We start from the raw sequence: 16215 nt of genomic DNA on the forward strand, positions 1-16215 counted from the left end.
TGAACTGGACCGTGCCAACAAAAACAGATATGACTAGAGAAATCACCCCCTTCTTTGGGGGAAAAGGTAGAGAATCTTATGACCAAGTGAAGTTTCTATAATCTGAAGTTTTAATATAAATAGATTACATTGTTGTGCATGACAGTGCTAATAAGAAATCTGAACTGAACAGTATACCCCAAAAAACTTGAGGGACATTTTGCTTGGCAGGAATGTAATGAACCATTTAAAAATTATTAAAAATTGCTACAAAAGCTTGTGACAAAATAATTTAACATTTATATGTTAAAATTTCAAGATCAAGGATGATTATTAACTCAAGTGATTGTATGTTCAGTTTCAGTGGGAGGTTATATATTGAAGGTGTATCAAAAGGGCACTTCAGTCATGCACCACAGAGAGGGGAACAGAAAATGCATTTTTTTTTTCTGGCTTTCTATACTTGAATTACACATCCAGTAAGTCTGTTTTGTAGTACTTGAAGTATTTGTGGAAAGTTTCCCCAGCCCAGAATTCTGCCCTAGCCAAATTGCGAGGGAGTTCAGATCATACAAATTTTCCTGTGTAGTTGTCCAAAATAGTTAGATGGCAATTCCTGCTGTAGAGCTACTGAACAAATAGATAGAAGTTATGTTTTAGTGATATTTGTTCAAGTTTTAAGAAGGTTTTCTTGGTTAACTGGACAACAGGGTTAGAAATTCTGTGGAAATGAAATACAAAATTGATGACAATGATACTTAGTTACTAAAACGGTCTTTGGAGTGAATTACATTTAGTAAACCTACAATTCAATTGTTGAGTAGATGCAAAAGACAGTTTTGTAATGTTAAACTGAACATTGGTGTTGAGCATTTTTTCAATTTGGTAACATTACCCATTTTCAGTTTTGTAAATGTTGATTGTAATCGAATGAAAAATCGACTTTAAAAAAAAAAGTCAACGTGCCCGAACTTTGTAATTGCAGCTCTAGATTCTATTTTATGTCGATTACTTCTGATTGCATTCTCTGCAGAATGATGCAGTAAGTATTCTACAGTATATCTTTTTTTCTATTTTATCATTTTACAGAAATTCCGGATAGCTTCAGAACTTCACGTGCTAAAGCTGACATGACCTGTCACATGCATGCTTGCAGTTCTCACTGTACAAGAATACTTTTTTTTTATTTGTATAATGCAGTGTTGAAAATGTGTTGATTGCTGTATGGTAACAGCCTTTTTACGATGTGTGCTTTCTCCATATTCCCTTTCAAAAAGTATCTGATTTTAGTTGCTGTGTTTAGGGAGGTGTAAATTGGAAATAAAGTGGTTGTCCAGAGGAAAGGAAAATGTTCAGGGTCTGTGACCAAATCCTTGCCTCCCACCCCTGGCCTCACGATCCGTAATACATTACTTTGCACCCAGTCAGATTGTGGAATAGGCATAGGAGCAAAGTGCCTCTCTGTCCTTTAACTCATTCAATGGTGGTGTTTGGAATGAGAAAGTAGAGAAAATTATCTTTTATGTTTTTTTAAAAAAAAGTACAGAGTTGACTTAATTTTTTCCAAATATAAATGGTAAATTATATATAAGCTTGCAATGTTAGAGCTACTGAGTAGAATGACACATACCATACTATAACTTATTTCAAATTGGGCTTGGAAGTTTCAAATTAAATAGAAACATTGAAAATTTATGGCACAGAAGAAGGCCATTCAGCTGTGCTGGCCAAAAAGCTGTCCAGCCTAATCCCACTTTCCAGCACTTGGTGCATAACCTTGTAGGTTACAGCACTTCAAGTGCATATCTAAGTATTTTTTAAATACGATGAGGGTTTTTGCCTTGACCACTCTTTTCAGGCAGTGATTTTCAATCTCTGGTTGAAGACATTTCTCCTCAACTCCCCTCTAATCCTTCTGCCAATTACTTTAAATTGACGGCAGTCTGATTATGACCTCTCTGCTAAGGGAAATGGGTCCTTCCTGTCTAGGTCCCTTTTATAATTTTATGTTAAATCTCCCCTCAGCCTCCTCTGTTCCAAAGAAAACAACCCCTGCCTGTCCAATCTTTCCTTATATCTAAGTTCTTCATTCCTGGCAACGTTCTCGTAAATCTTCTCTGCACCTTCTCTAGTGCAGTCACATCCTTCCTGTGATGCAGTGAACAGAACTGTATGCAGTTCTCTAGATGCTCTCTGTCTAGTGTTTCGTATAGTTCTAATATAACCTCCCTGTTGTATTCTATATCTCAGCTAATAACAACAAAAAACATTTATATAGTGCCTTTTAATGTAATAAAGTGTCCCAAGGCGCTTCACAGGAGCATTATGAAACTACATATGACACTGAGCCAGATAAGGAAATATTGGGTCAGATGACCAAAAGCTTGGTCAAAAAGGTAGGTTGAAGAAGGGAAGTGAGGTGGAGAGGTGCAGGGAGGGAATTAGAGCTTACAGCCTAGGCAACTGAAGGCGTGGTCATCAATAGCGGAGCAATTAAAATCGGGGATGCTCAAGAGGCCAGAAATACATGAGCGCAGATATCTCGGTAGTGGGGCTGGAGGAGATTAAAGATAGGGAGGGGTTTGAAAAGCAAGAATGAGCATTTTAAAATCACGAAATTGCTTGACCCGAGCCAATGTAGAGGGGTGATAGGTGATCGGGAATTGCTGCGAGTTAGGACACTGGCAGCAGAGTTTTGAATGACCTAAAGTTTATGGAGGATAGAATGTGGAAGAACTGCCAGGAGTGCATGGAATTATCAAGTTTAGAGGTAACAAAGACAGAAATGAGGATTTCAGCAGCAGATGAGGTGAGACAGACCAAGTCAGGTAATGTTATGGAGGGGAAAATGGGCAGTCTTAGTGATGGGGTGAATATGTGGTCGGAAGCCCAGCTCGGGGTCAAATATGATACCAAGGTTGCAAACAGACTAGTTTAGTCTCAGACTATTGCCAGGGAAGAGAGATGGAGCTAGGGAACGGAGTTGGAGTGGGGAACCGAAAACAATGGCTTCAGACTTGCCAATATTTATTTGGAGGAATTACTGCTCATCCATTACTGGATGTTGGAAAGGTGGGGTAAAGGGAAAGGAAGTTTTAAACAAAAAGCAAAAGTAGAAATGGAGTGATGGGTAGAGGAAAGTATCCCGTTTGTCGTCTTAACCACCATATACTTACCTGTCATGCTACCTTCAGGGATCTGTGGACATGCACTCCAAGATCCCTCTGTTCCTCTGCACTTCCCAGCATCCTGTAATTTATTGCATACTCCCTTGCCTTGTTTGCCCTCCCCAGAAGCACTACCTCACCCTTTTCTGGATTGAATTCTATTTGCTGTTTTTCTGCGCACCTGACCAGTCCATTGATATCTTCCTGCAGTCTACAGCTTTATTCCTTAGTTTCAACCCCATAGCCAATTTTTGCCACATCTGTAATCTTAACTATACCCCTTACATTTAAAACCTATATCATTGATATCTACCACAAAAAGTAAGAAACCTAATACTAAGCCCTGTGGAACCCCACTGGAAATAGCCTTCCAGTCAAAAAACACCTGTCGACCATTACCCTTTGCTTTCTGCCATTGAGCCAATTTAGATCCAACTTGCCACTTTCCCTTGGATCCCATAGGCTTTTACTTTTTCTGACCCGTCTGCCTGTGGGATCTTGTCAAAAGCCTTGCTAAAATACATGTAGACTCTCTCAAATGCACTAACCTTATCAACCTCCTTGTTACCACCTCAAATAATTCAGTCAAGTTAGTCAGACACGACCTTCTCTTCGAAGGAAAAATCGATGCTGACTGTCCTTGATTAACCCATGCCTTTCTAAATGACGAGTTATCCTATCCCTCAGAATTTTTTCCAATAATTTTCCCAACACCGAGGTTAAACTGACTAGCCTGTAATTACTCAGTCTATCTCTCCCTTTTTTAGCAATGGTATAACGTTAGCAGTTCTCCAGTCCTCCCGCATCACATCTGTGGCCAGAGGATTGGAAAATAATGATCAGTGCCTCTGCTATTTCCTGTCTTGCTTCTCTTAACATCTACGATACATTTCATCTAGGCCTGGCGATTTATCTACTTTCAAAGGTGCTGAAACCCTTAATATTTCCTCACGCACTACTTTATCCCATTCAATATTTCACACCCTCCTTCAACTACAATACCTGCATGGTCCCCCTGTTTTGTGTGGGTAAATGCCAAGTACTCATTAAGAACCATGCCCATATCTTCTGCCTCCACATATAGGTTCCCCTTTTGGTCTCTAATAGGCCCTACTTTTTCCTTAGTGATTCTCTTTCCCTTTATGCATTTATAAAACATCTTTGAGCTTTCCTTGAATTTACTTACCAATATTTTTTTCATGCTCCCTCTTTGCTTTCCTAGTTTTTTTCTTTAATTTCATCCCTGCACTATCTATACTCCCTTTGGCTTTCTGCAGTATTGAGCTTTCAGTGTCTGATATAAACTTCCCTTTTTTCCCTGTATGCTTTTTGACATGAGTGTCTAGATTTGGGAGTCCTACTCTATTTCTTTGTGGGAACATATTTGTTCTGAACCCTGTATCTCCTCTTTGAATGCGTCTCATTGCTCTGACACTGATTTACCTTCAAGTAGCTGTTTCCCATCTACTTTTGCCAAATCACATCTCAGCTTTGCAAAATTGGCTTTTCCCTAATTTAAAAACTTTTACCCTTGGTCTTTTTTTTTTTTCCTTTTTCATAACTGCACTAAATCAAACTGAATTATGATCATTACTACCAAAATGCTCTCCCACTGATTCCCATTCCACCTACCCAGCTTCATTCCCTAAAACTAAATGCAGAACTGCCCCTTTTCTTATCAGACTTGCTATGTACTGGCTTAAAAAAAAAATCTCCTGAATGCATTTGTAAAATTCTGCACTCTGTCTATACCTTTTACACTGATTCTAACCCAGTTAATGGTAGGGTAGTTGAAACCCTCTACTATCATTGCCCTATTGCTTTTGCGCTTCTCAGCAATTTGTGTCCATATTTGCTCTTCTCTTTGACTCTTTGTTTGAGGGTCTATACTATACAAAGAAGTCTGCTTGTCTCTTTTTGTTTGTTCTGTAGTTCAACCCATATGGCATCATTTGATTCTTGCATATTATCCCTCCTCACAGCTGTGGTTCTTTCTTTAACCAGTATTGTGACGCCCCCCACCCAACTCCATTTTTAGCTCCTTCTCTATCCTGTCTGAAATTCCTGTAACCAGGAATGTTGAACTGCCATCCCTGCCCTTTAAGCCATGTTTCAGTAATAACTATGATCTCATACTTCCAAGTGTCCATCTGTGTCCTCAGTTTATCTGCCTTATTCACTAGACTCCTTACATTGAGATCTGTACCATTAATCACTGAACAATTCCTTTGTTGTCTGTTTTCTAGCGTTTGTTTCCTCTGTTTCCCATACTCACCTTAGTAATTTTCTGCCTTCCCTTTCCAGCTTTGCTTCACTCCCTCTGAATCTATGCTGAGGTTCCCATCCCCCTGCTAAGCTAATTTAAACAAACAAGATGCCAGTTATTCTGTCAGGAGTCGATTTTCTTCTGCCTTGCACTACAAATGAGGATGCAAAGGTCACTCACATGATTAAAGTCTTAGAATGAGCTATAGGCTTCATCTAATACTACTTTTTCTAGTCAAACTTAAGGTTGTTTTTTGATTTGGAAAGAACTATTGGAAATATCAAAAGTAGATAATTTTTCTTCCTGAAACTACTAAATGTTCAGAGTTAACAGAGCATAGAATATGCAATTTTGTTCACCAGTTTTCTCGCCTAGTTCCTGAATGTGCTGATTCAAACAGGTGTTTTGATGGGTTCTGGCAGCCATTACTCAGTTTAATGCATCTTAAACAGTTAATGTTGCAGGCTGTTTGCCCTGGGTCTAATTCTCAGCTTCACCATTGCCCAAATGCACCTGTTTTCCAAAAGGACCTCTGGGTAGTGATTAGGAGTTGGTTCCTTGGTTGATTTCTTTCCATTATCCCCCTGTTTCCTGTCCCCACCCACTCCTGAGCTCCGAATCTGAACTATGTGGCCAACTGCATTGCCTTATAGCCACTTGGGATTAGGTTAACTAACAGCAAAGGGTGGAATTTAACCTGGAACCTTCCTTGACTATATGACTCAAATAACATCTGACATTGCATATACCCATTGAACCTTCAATGCCGTTTTATTATTTAAATAGAATATCAATTGTTTTTGTTTTTATAAAATATTATAAAGTGATAAAATGAACATACCTTTCATAAGGGCAAATCAATCTTCAAAACTGCTTCAATGTGAGCAAATAATATTCTTATTGTCAAAGGAACATGCTCACTTGTGTAGAATTTCAGTTCTGGCTGTTTATAAGAATTGGTTTTCTAACAACCAAGTTTGATTTGAAATGTATTTAATTTGTTGTGTACGTGATTTCTTTTTTGTAGAAGTGAATAATACTTGCAAAGTTCTAATAACTCCAGTAACAATCATAAAGATGAAAAACTAAATTGAAAAATAATTGTTGTGAAATTGTGATAATACAGTCACCTTAGTGCTAATGCTACATTAGTCATTTAACTAATGACTGAAAAAAAAAGTCAACTGATTAATGAAAATCATAGATATATGTTTGTGATTTTACTTTGTGGATTCTACAGTACAAGCTGGTATTGAAATAAATGACCTCAGTATGAAAGATGATCATTAGTTTTTATTGTGTTGTGCCTGGTTAAGTTACTTTTATGGCTCCAAAGAAATAAATAGTGAATATATTCTATTGAGTTGTCTCATAATAAATGTTACATATATCTGTACTAATTTTTAGTTTCTCTCCACTTCTTGTTCCTCTGTTTAATGCTTTATGACTGCTGGCTAGAAAAGCAGACAATTTGTATAGAACTATCCCTCCTCTGATACTACTAAGTACGATAGATAGTGGACAATGTTCCTGATTTTATTAAGCAGAATTTTGTAATTTTGCATGAAGGATAGTTCTGTACAGCATGTCTTCTTCTAGGCTGTCTTGAAACATGAAATGTGGTAACAAGTGCTGTTGAGAGACATGGAGAAGTATATAGTTAGCTCACTTTATACAATTTGGATTTGTCAGGCTATTTAAATAGAGTATACTACACCTTTAAGAATATCCATATGCTGGCATACAGTTGTCATGATCACTTTTTGTCTTTTTATTTAATTGCTGAGATCTAAAATGGGGATAGTTGGAGGAGTTCTGTACGAGCTGTCAGTGCTTACAATCTTTGTTTAGGATGAAAATGCCATTTTTTGTTGAGCACTTGCAGAAGATTTCTGATTGGGGAAGCGGTGTGCTGAGACTTAACCAACATTCCCAATGGGTGAGTGAGTTATGTCATTCCTGAGGTCATGAGTTGAATTTGTTTCCAGTAGATCTCAACAGTATAGTTTTATTGTAACCCCATAGTTATTCTGTACAGGTAAATAACATTAAAATTAATAAAACAATCGACACTCCTAAAGGCTTAGTGAGTTTATGCAGTGAATAGCAAGCTATGCAAAGCAGCAGATCACTGGTCCGATCTCAAATCTATGCATAGTTAACTGATTTCAGGTAGGGAACTACAATTGGCACCTCTCTGTTAGGGTGGGGAAATTTTACATGGTTCCTGTCCCTGACCACTGTTTAGTTTTCCCTGATTGAGGTATATGAATTTGAACATCAAATGATGGTCATCTCAACTGTGATGCTCCCTTACACCAAATAGCCAGCTGACACTCATGGCTAGGTTCACACATGATGAATGGCCACTTGGGCAAACGATATCTGAGGGAGCCTGGTGCCTGGAGAAACATCTTTTGTAGAAAGATTGGCTAGACAAAAGATTATAATAAATAAAAGGCATGTGGTAGTTACATGATCTGAAATCATGTGACAAATTTTTACTTCTGAGTTGCATAATCTGCAAAAAAACAGGATATTTGTGATTAACATAAATATTTCAAATTCTAGCACTGGTTTGTCACCTAATTATACTGGTGTAGCGCAGGAAAAACTTCTTAAATTTCTAGAATTCATTAATTGGCCAAGTGCAGTAAAATATGAAGTATAGTTGTAACTTTAAAGGCACTGGTTAGTAAATCTAGCTGTCTTCTGATGGCCAGAAGTTAAAATAGCGTGGGAAATTAATTTCATATAGATTGTTAACTAATAGAAACTTGTGGAACATGATAAAAAGCATAAATTTGTCTCTCCTCCATTTTACTACTCTATAATGTCACCTGGTGAATGTAAGAGTTGTAGTGGCTTGTAAGAAGTTTCACATCCAAAGAGCGAAACATGGTAGTGTTACTGAACATCAATGTCTTTGAATTTCAAAATGGAAGATTTGTAAATTGCTGTTTGGATAGTGAGTTAAAAGATTGAAACACAATGGAGAAAATTGGATGACGCAGTAAATCCTTTGCTGTTGCCATATCTCTTACAGTTTTGAACCTTGTGTTCCACTATTTAAACCAGCTACAGTGTGTAGAATGGACTTTTTTTTCCAAGTTTAAATAGTAAAAGTATTTGGGGGTGAAAAAAATAAATTAAATCTGCTTAGAAAATGACAAAATGTAAACAAGAACAGTGCTACAACTGACAAAACATTGAGGCTGCGATACTTTGTATACGATGGCAATTATTTTATATCTTAATAAATTGGATGTTTTTCAAATAAACTTTATATTCAAAATTACACATACATTACTAACATAAGCAGGTAAACTATTTTTAAAACAACCTGGGTTTAGTTAATTTGCCAGGGAAAAGCCATCTGGACCCATGTATAAGACTGAAATAACATGATGGGCCATCCCTCAAGAATTGAAATATGACCTAGTGAAATCTGAAGAGACGTAAAAACTAGTTAATTTATTGGTGACAGTTTTTAAACATACCTTGTGAAATGATATCATTTAAAATTATCTTTGTGAAAGAAACCAGATCTCTATCTGTATCGAGTCTTTGCCGTAATGTCTGTTGTGTGGAGTTGAGTATGTTGTGGGGGTTCTATACCACCTTGGCTGTACTTGCATATGTTCTCTGCTGCAGGCTTGTCCATGCGATCGTGCCTTTGCGATCGTGCCTTGAGCACTCTGGTTTCCAGGTGACAGACACGATTCACGGTACAGTATCTGATCTCTGACGTTGCAGCATCTCTACAGTTGTAAACAAATCCTACTTTATTAATTTATGTCTCTATTTAAATTGGACCTTTAAGTTCATTGTAAAATATTTTGCTCAACTGTAATGAGTTCTTTCCTTACTTTTGGAAGTAATTTCTACTTGGGCTTTCATATAACTGGTTTACATAATGGTTTTGGAATATGCTTGTTAGCAGACAGTCAGTACGGTTTAGCAGAAAAATTGTCTTTCTGTTCTGAAACTTCAAAAATAAGATGGCCATGTAGTGCAGTTAAAGGAGGCTTATTAAAGGAGAGCGTCAGAGAGTGGTCAGATACAGGGCCAAAACCTGTGATTTCTCACATCGGGTTCCCAATCTCGGAAGAGAGGAGCACTGCCATGTGAAAAGTAAAGCATTTCCTTCACGAAAATTGAAGAGCAAGTCAGCCTGGGTTGCTCTCATATGGCTCCTTTAGCTGACCAAGAGTGGCATTGGTAGAGCTCTGGGAACAGGGTGCTTAAATGCCCTCAGTCAGAGAATAATGCAAGGGGACAGAAAGATAGAGAAAAATGATCTCTTGTAGGGAAACGAGAACATATGAATTAAAGTTTTTTTTTGTATAAAAGTTATGTGCCACCTAGGGAAAAGCTAAACATGGCAAAGTATTATACATGTAAATAATAATGAGTGACTGGTTTAATTAAATACAGTTTTATTGTTTGTATATCTTGGAAAAACAAAAAAGCCCACATTTCAATAGTGCTGAATGTTTGGCAAAATATTAACTATAAATATGCCTCCGGTGAATCTTGCACTAAAATGACTTTCCAATCTATGGGAATCTATATTGCTAGTGAGGTCAAAGGGGACCATAGGTAACTGCAGTTTACAGTTGCATATACTGATAATTACGTGAATTGACTCAATTCTGATATTGAACTTTTACTGTAAAGCATCTTAGCATGGCTTTCTACATTGTAACCCAACCATAATTTTCTTCTCATGAACAGATAAATGAATAAGAATTTTTGTGGCATTCTCTCAACTCACATGCTTGAATAAATCTCAACTACTTATTTCATTAAAAAGCTAATTAATTCACAGAAGCTTTGTTTCTATGTATGTCAGCTGAAGACATATGAATTCTTTAGTCTTTCTAATTTTCATTGAAGTTGATTTTAAAAAAAAAATTACAGTTTGAAATACATTGTTTCCCCATGGTTTCAAAAATCCCATGGTTAAAAATGCCAATTTTTTGAAGTAATTGTGATCCATATATAATACATCTATGTAAAAAATGTTACTATAAATTACCAGTATGGTTCCCTGCCTCTGTGCATGCGTATCTCTTTTATGCACTTGCTCTGTATGTGTGCCAGTCTTTACCTCCCACTTGTTCATCCCTTTCTCTAGGTATTTGTGTGTCTATCTTGCTGTAACACAGATTTTATATGGATGTCTAGTTTATTTTACCTTTTTAAAATTCAGAAATGTAAAACTTTCAGCTTATGAATGGCTCTGTGTGCATTCATTGCACGCTGTGTGTGTGTCTCTCCCTCTCACTTTCTGTGCTTATACCAATGTTATTTTTGCCAAAGATTCCATTTTTGATAGCAAGTGTTACCATAAGATTCTAGAGGAGGGTAACATCATAGAAGTAATGTGGCAGTAAAATAATAAATGTACTTTTTTCTCAAAGACCCAGCTCAAACCCAGATGGCACTACTTTTTGCAAAATTTATAGTAACTGAACTCTGGTTACATTTAATGGCACAGCATTGTATTTATGCCCTAGCATTAGAATTTTAGATCTCATCAGTTTTAGTAACAAGATTAGTGGTTTTTCTGAGTGAAGGAGAAGAGCAGCTAATATAAATGGAGCTTAGGCTTGCTTTACACATTTTTTTAAAATGAGTTGCTTTCTGTCTTGTTGATAGATGACCTGTAATAAAGGGGAGTCCACACAGACTAACCAGGAAACATTTGGTATTCGGGTAAGTTTGTCTTAACTTGAAATTGTCTTCAGAAATTAATATATCTTTATGCACATTTGCAAAGGAGGTTCCTTTTCCCCCCCACCCCCCAACTTGATCAAGCTGGACAAGTACTTGTTCAGCTGTCTCTGCCACTTCCCTTTGTTCCCCTCACCTACTGGGCCAGTAACGTTTCCCTGCTTTAGCCCTGAACTTGCATCTTTCTCTAGTTTCTTTCCTATCTTCCCTCATGCCCTCTCTGAGCTCATCCTGTTTGAGACCCACCTCCTGCTCCCTCGACCCTATTAGCAATAAATTGCTGACCACCCAACTTCCTTTCTTGGCCCCTGTGTTAGCTGATGCTGTTGCGGGTTCTCACTCCTCAAGTACGGTCTTCCTCCCCTTCAAATCTGTTGTCATCACGCCTCTCCTCAAATAATCAATACTTGACCCCTCCGTCCTTGCAAATTACTGGCTCATCTCCAAACCTCCCTTTCCTCTCAAGTCGTCAAACATGCAGTCACCTTCCAAATTTGTGTCCGTCCTCCCCGAAAATCCATATTTGAATCTCTCCAATTGGGTTTCTTGCCCCTGCACAGTACTAAATTGGCTCTTGTCCTTTTGAGACAATGACCATATCCTTCTCGACTGGGCTGCAACTTTTGACACGGTTGACCATGTCATTCTCCTCCAATGCCATTCCCCTGCCCTCCAGCTGGGTGGGATTGCACTTTACTGATCCCATTCTTATCTATCCAGTCTTAGCTAAAGAATCACCTGCAAAGGCTTCTTCCTGCTGATGCACGGTTACCTCTGCTGCCTTCCCCCGCCTCTAGTTCCAAGGATCTATCCTTGGCCCCTCCTATTTCTCATCCATGTGCTGTCTTTGGCAATGTTATCCGAAAACACGTAAGATTGCACATGTACGCTGACAACCCCCAGTTCCTTCTTGCCATAAATTCTCAACCACTCCACTGTCTCTAAATTGTAAGACTGCTTATCCTCTACTGGATAAGCAGAAACGTACTCCTAACTAAATACTGGGAAGACCGAAGTCATTGTCTTCGGTTTCCACCACAGACTCCGTTCTCTAGCCACCAGCTCCATCCCTCTCCCTGGCAACTGTCTGAGGCTGAATCAGACTGTTCGGAACCTTGGTGTGATATTTAACACAGCGATGAGCTTCCGACCACATGTCCACACCATCGCAAAGACCACCTTCTTCCATCTCCATTGCATCACCCAACTCCACTTCTGTCTCTGCTCAGTTGTTGCTGAAACCCTCATCTATGCTTTTCTTACCTCTAGACTTGACTACTCCAGTGCACTCTTTGTCGGACTCCTTTTGTCCACCTTCCATAAAGTTAAACTTATCCAAAACTCTGCTGCCGAAATCCTGACTCACACCAAGTCCCATTCACCTATCATCCCGCTGGTCACTGACCTACGTTGGCTGTCAGTTGAGCAATGCCTCAACTTTAAAACTGTCATCCTTTCAAATCCCTCCATGACTTTGCCCTCTCTGTCTGTAATCACCTCCAGCTCTACAAACCTCATATCTATGCGCCTTCGATTCTGGCCTCTTGCGCACCCCTTGTTTTAATTGCCGCACCATTGTCAGCCATGCCTTTCGTTGCCAAGGACCTAAGCTTTGGAATTCCCTTTCTTCCTCTCTTTTCTCCTAAGACATTCCTTCACCTTTGCCTCTTTGAACAAGCTTCTGGTTACCTGCCCTAATATCTCCTCATGTGACTTGATGTCACATTGTGTTTGATAACGCTCCTGTGAAGTGCCTTCGGACGTTTTACACGTTAAAGGTGCTATATAAATGCAAGTTGTAGTAGATGTACAATTATAGCTTCTATGTTTTAAAAGTATTGAAATTAGGATGACCATCTCATCTGTCTGATGACTGTAGGAGATTTATGTGAAATGAGTTTGGGCAGTCTCAGTGCAGTTCCTAGTGGATGTTAGTCTACAACATAAAACTACACCTAATTTGCATTAAATTGACCATCTCACTTAGTGAAGCCACAGATTGGATGCTGTCAGAAATGTAAAAGTGATATAGTAGGAAGTGACTGAGGTTTGAATTGAGGCATATTGTTGGTACAGAGCAGAGGGAGCTCTATTTTAGCTGGGATTGTTTGATATGAAGACTGAATGCTTGAAATGTTCCATTCCTCAGCAGTAATATCCCTCGTTGATCAGCACAAAATTCAGGAAAAAGGCAAAAGTATCAGAATCTTTTGCTGTAGCTTATTACAGTTGAGACACATGACACCAATGTATGTTTTTAAAATAAAGTTTCTAGCAGTCATTAAACTTAAGTACTTAAACTTTGACAAACATGCAAAAACCACAATAGAAGGGGGAGGCAATTACTATTCTTGTAAACTTAAAAAAAAACCTTTCGTTTAAATAATGCATTTCACAACCTCAGGATGTCCCAAAGCACTCCACAACCAAAATTATTTTTGGAATATAGTCATTGTTAGGTAGGCAAATCTGGGAGCCAACTTGTGCACATCGAGGACCCATGTACAAAAATGACATGGAGAGCAGTTAATCTATTTTGGTGATACTAAGGGCTAAATGTCGACCACATTGTGGATGAGATAAACAGTCACTTACTATTTTAGAAAGTCATCAGAAATTGTAGGTATTTCAACTGGGTTGTAAAAGGGAAGAGGCAGGCTTGCTATTGATGTGGTAACGTACTGGAACAGACTAAGCTGTTACCATAGTAACACTTATCTCCTGAGGTCATCAGTAATTCTAAGCATAGGAACCATGCTTATTTTGCTTTATTTGTTTAGTCAATTGTAGTATAGTCTGTAGCCTTACACACTGTAGCTGTAAACATTAAGTATCATGTTGGCATAATTAAGATGGTTTGGTTTTATTACCTGATGCACATTCAAGGTGGTTGGTGATAGTAAATGGGTGTTTTACTTCATGGTCTTCTCATTCTTGATCCTATTCCCTTAGCAGTTCTCACATTTGCTGCCAGTTGCCTCAATTCTGTTAAAATTTGGAAGCGTGTAAACCAGAATATTCTACTGTAATTGCTTTTATATTTGGTTTAAAGAAGATCTAAAAATGTTGCCGTTAATAAGATTGATCTTGCCACTGCCATTTGTTTGTTCTACGTTTGCAGTCAGAGCAGTTGTTTTTATGCCAACCTACAACAGTGAGAAAAGCTGACAAAACCATTTCTAAACCGCTAATCTGGCATCCTAAAAAGCTGACAACCCAAAATAAAATGTATAACTGGGAAGTATCCCCGAATAAAGGTCTTGTGACCAAGGTCATTGTTTCAAGTTCATTGAATAAATTAAATTACTTTTTATTGCATTGTATTTCGAGATTTTTTATTAGTGAGATCACATTCACAATTAAGTTTGCTTTTCTGCAAAAAAACAAAACCCTATGGCCTTATGCATGACACACAAAAGGAAGTGGTTACAGTAAGAGTGCAGTGAGACATGAAATTGTAATCTTTTTGTAAAATATACGTTATTTTTGGTGTGGTGGATTTAATTTTTTTTAAGTTATATACCCTATGAAGTCTTGAGTCAAACTTCCTCTAGAAGTTTTGATTTTGACACTACTTGTTGCATTTTGAAGTGTATTGAGATTTAGCATTTGAAGCCTATAATGTATTCTGTGATAGTTATATTAAATGTTTGATTAAAATTAGTTACAATTTGCAACTGACCCTTTGATATTTGCACCATCAGAAAATAATCCTCAAGCTCATCCAAACTACTGAAACTAGTAAAAACTGAAAATGGCAGATTTCTGTTTTATGTTGATAAGAATGACGCCATTGTTTTTGACCTTTGCCTCTAACATTGTTCCCTAGCCATCAATTCCATTCCCCCCTCAGGTCAGTGTCTATGACTAAAGCAGAATATTCACAATCTTGGTGTCCTATTTGACCCCGATCTGAGCTTCAGACCCCATATCACCAAGACTGCCTAATCCACCTCTGTAATATTGCCTGTCTCTGCCTCTGTCTCAGCTTATCTGCTGCTGAATCCCTCATCCATTCTTTTGTTACCTCCAGACTCAACTATTCCAGTGCTTTCCTGGCTGGCCTCCATCTTTGACTCTCCATAAACTTTGTTCATCCAAACCTCTGTTACTTTTATCCTAACCAGCATCAAATCCCATTCACCTGCTCCCTGACCATTATTGGCTCCAAATTGCTGAGCCTCTCAATTTTAAAATTCTCATTCTCATGTTCAAATCTCTCCATGGCCTCGGTCCTCCCTAACTTTGTAACCTCCTCCAACCCTACTGCCCTCTAAGAACTCCTCTTATTTGCTCCAATTCTGGCCTCTTGATCTTCTCCCATTTCCTTCACCCCACCATTGGCAGCTGTGCCTTCAGCTGTCTTGGCCCTAAGCTCTAGAATTCTCTCCCTAAACATCTCCACCTCTCTCTCATTTAAGACTCACCGTAAAACTTTATTTTTTATTGGTGTCCTATCCTAATGATTCCTTTTTTTGGTATGTGTCAACTTTTGTCTGATTTACACTCCTGTGAAGTGCTTTTTGACATTTTACAATGTTAAAGGTACTATGTAAATGCAAGTTGCTGTGCTTTGAAAGTCAGATTAACACAAACCCTAGCAGTGGTTGGGAAATGCTGGGGGCAAAATACGCTAGTCCCCAAGAACAGGTGTGAGGATTGTGATGCAGAGATACCCTGCGCCCATTCCTTCAGATGCAGATAGCATGCAACTTTATGCTGCCTGCTCACTTAAGTGATGGCTGCAAGCAGCCCAGTGCTAAACGCCTTGTTGAATGGTTGCGCTCCTCAGCAGGGGGCCCACGTTCATGCGAGGCTGGCACCACTTAAAGCTTGCCTGCACCTCTTAAAGGACTCGTTCTTGCAGGTCAAGGTGGCACATAACTAGGGGCAGCAGGAACTAAATGGTGGGGGAAAGGAACAGCTGCATGTCCTTACACCTACGGAGGAGATGACCACTCCAATGATGGCAAGCACTATGACTGAAGTTGTGGTCAGTAGCTGAGCTTAAACCGTTGAGCTGGATACTCCTACCTAATCCTTCTCGCATCCCACTTCCCCCTC

At 38.6% G+C, this 16215-nt stretch overlaps 1 protein-coding gene across 4 annotated transcripts in view; it reads left to right on the top strand.

Annotated features, from left to right (window-relative positions):
• The window catches only part of chka (choline kinase alpha), a 67833-nt gene that overhangs the window by 10614 nt on the left and 41004 nt on the right, over positions 1-16215 (top strand). Inside the window, exons 1-3 of one of the 4 annotated variants that reach the window (XM_068046403.1) lie at positions 999-1021; positions 7264-7351; positions 11077-11133. The exons of 1 other annotated variant lie outside the window; for it this stretch is intronic. In XM_068046403.1, coding sequence (XP_067902504.1) covers positions 1014-1021; positions 7264-7351; positions 11077-11133 — 153 coding nt within the window. In that variant the 5' untranslated portion in view covers positions 999-1013. Of the gene's footprint in view, positions 1-998; positions 1022-7263; positions 7352-11076; positions 11134-16215 lie in introns of those variants that run through there. 2 more of the 4 variants (XM_068046402.1, XM_068046399.1) reach the window with 2 other exon arrangements.

This window comes from Heterodontus francisci, chromosome 14 (genome assembly GCF_036365525.1).
Source record: "Heterodontus francisci isolate sHetFra1 chromosome 14, sHetFra1.hap1, whole genome shotgun sequence".
Taxonomy (NCBI): Eukaryota; Metazoa; Chordata; class Chondrichthyes; order Heterodontiformes; family Heterodontidae; genus Heterodontus; species Heterodontus francisci.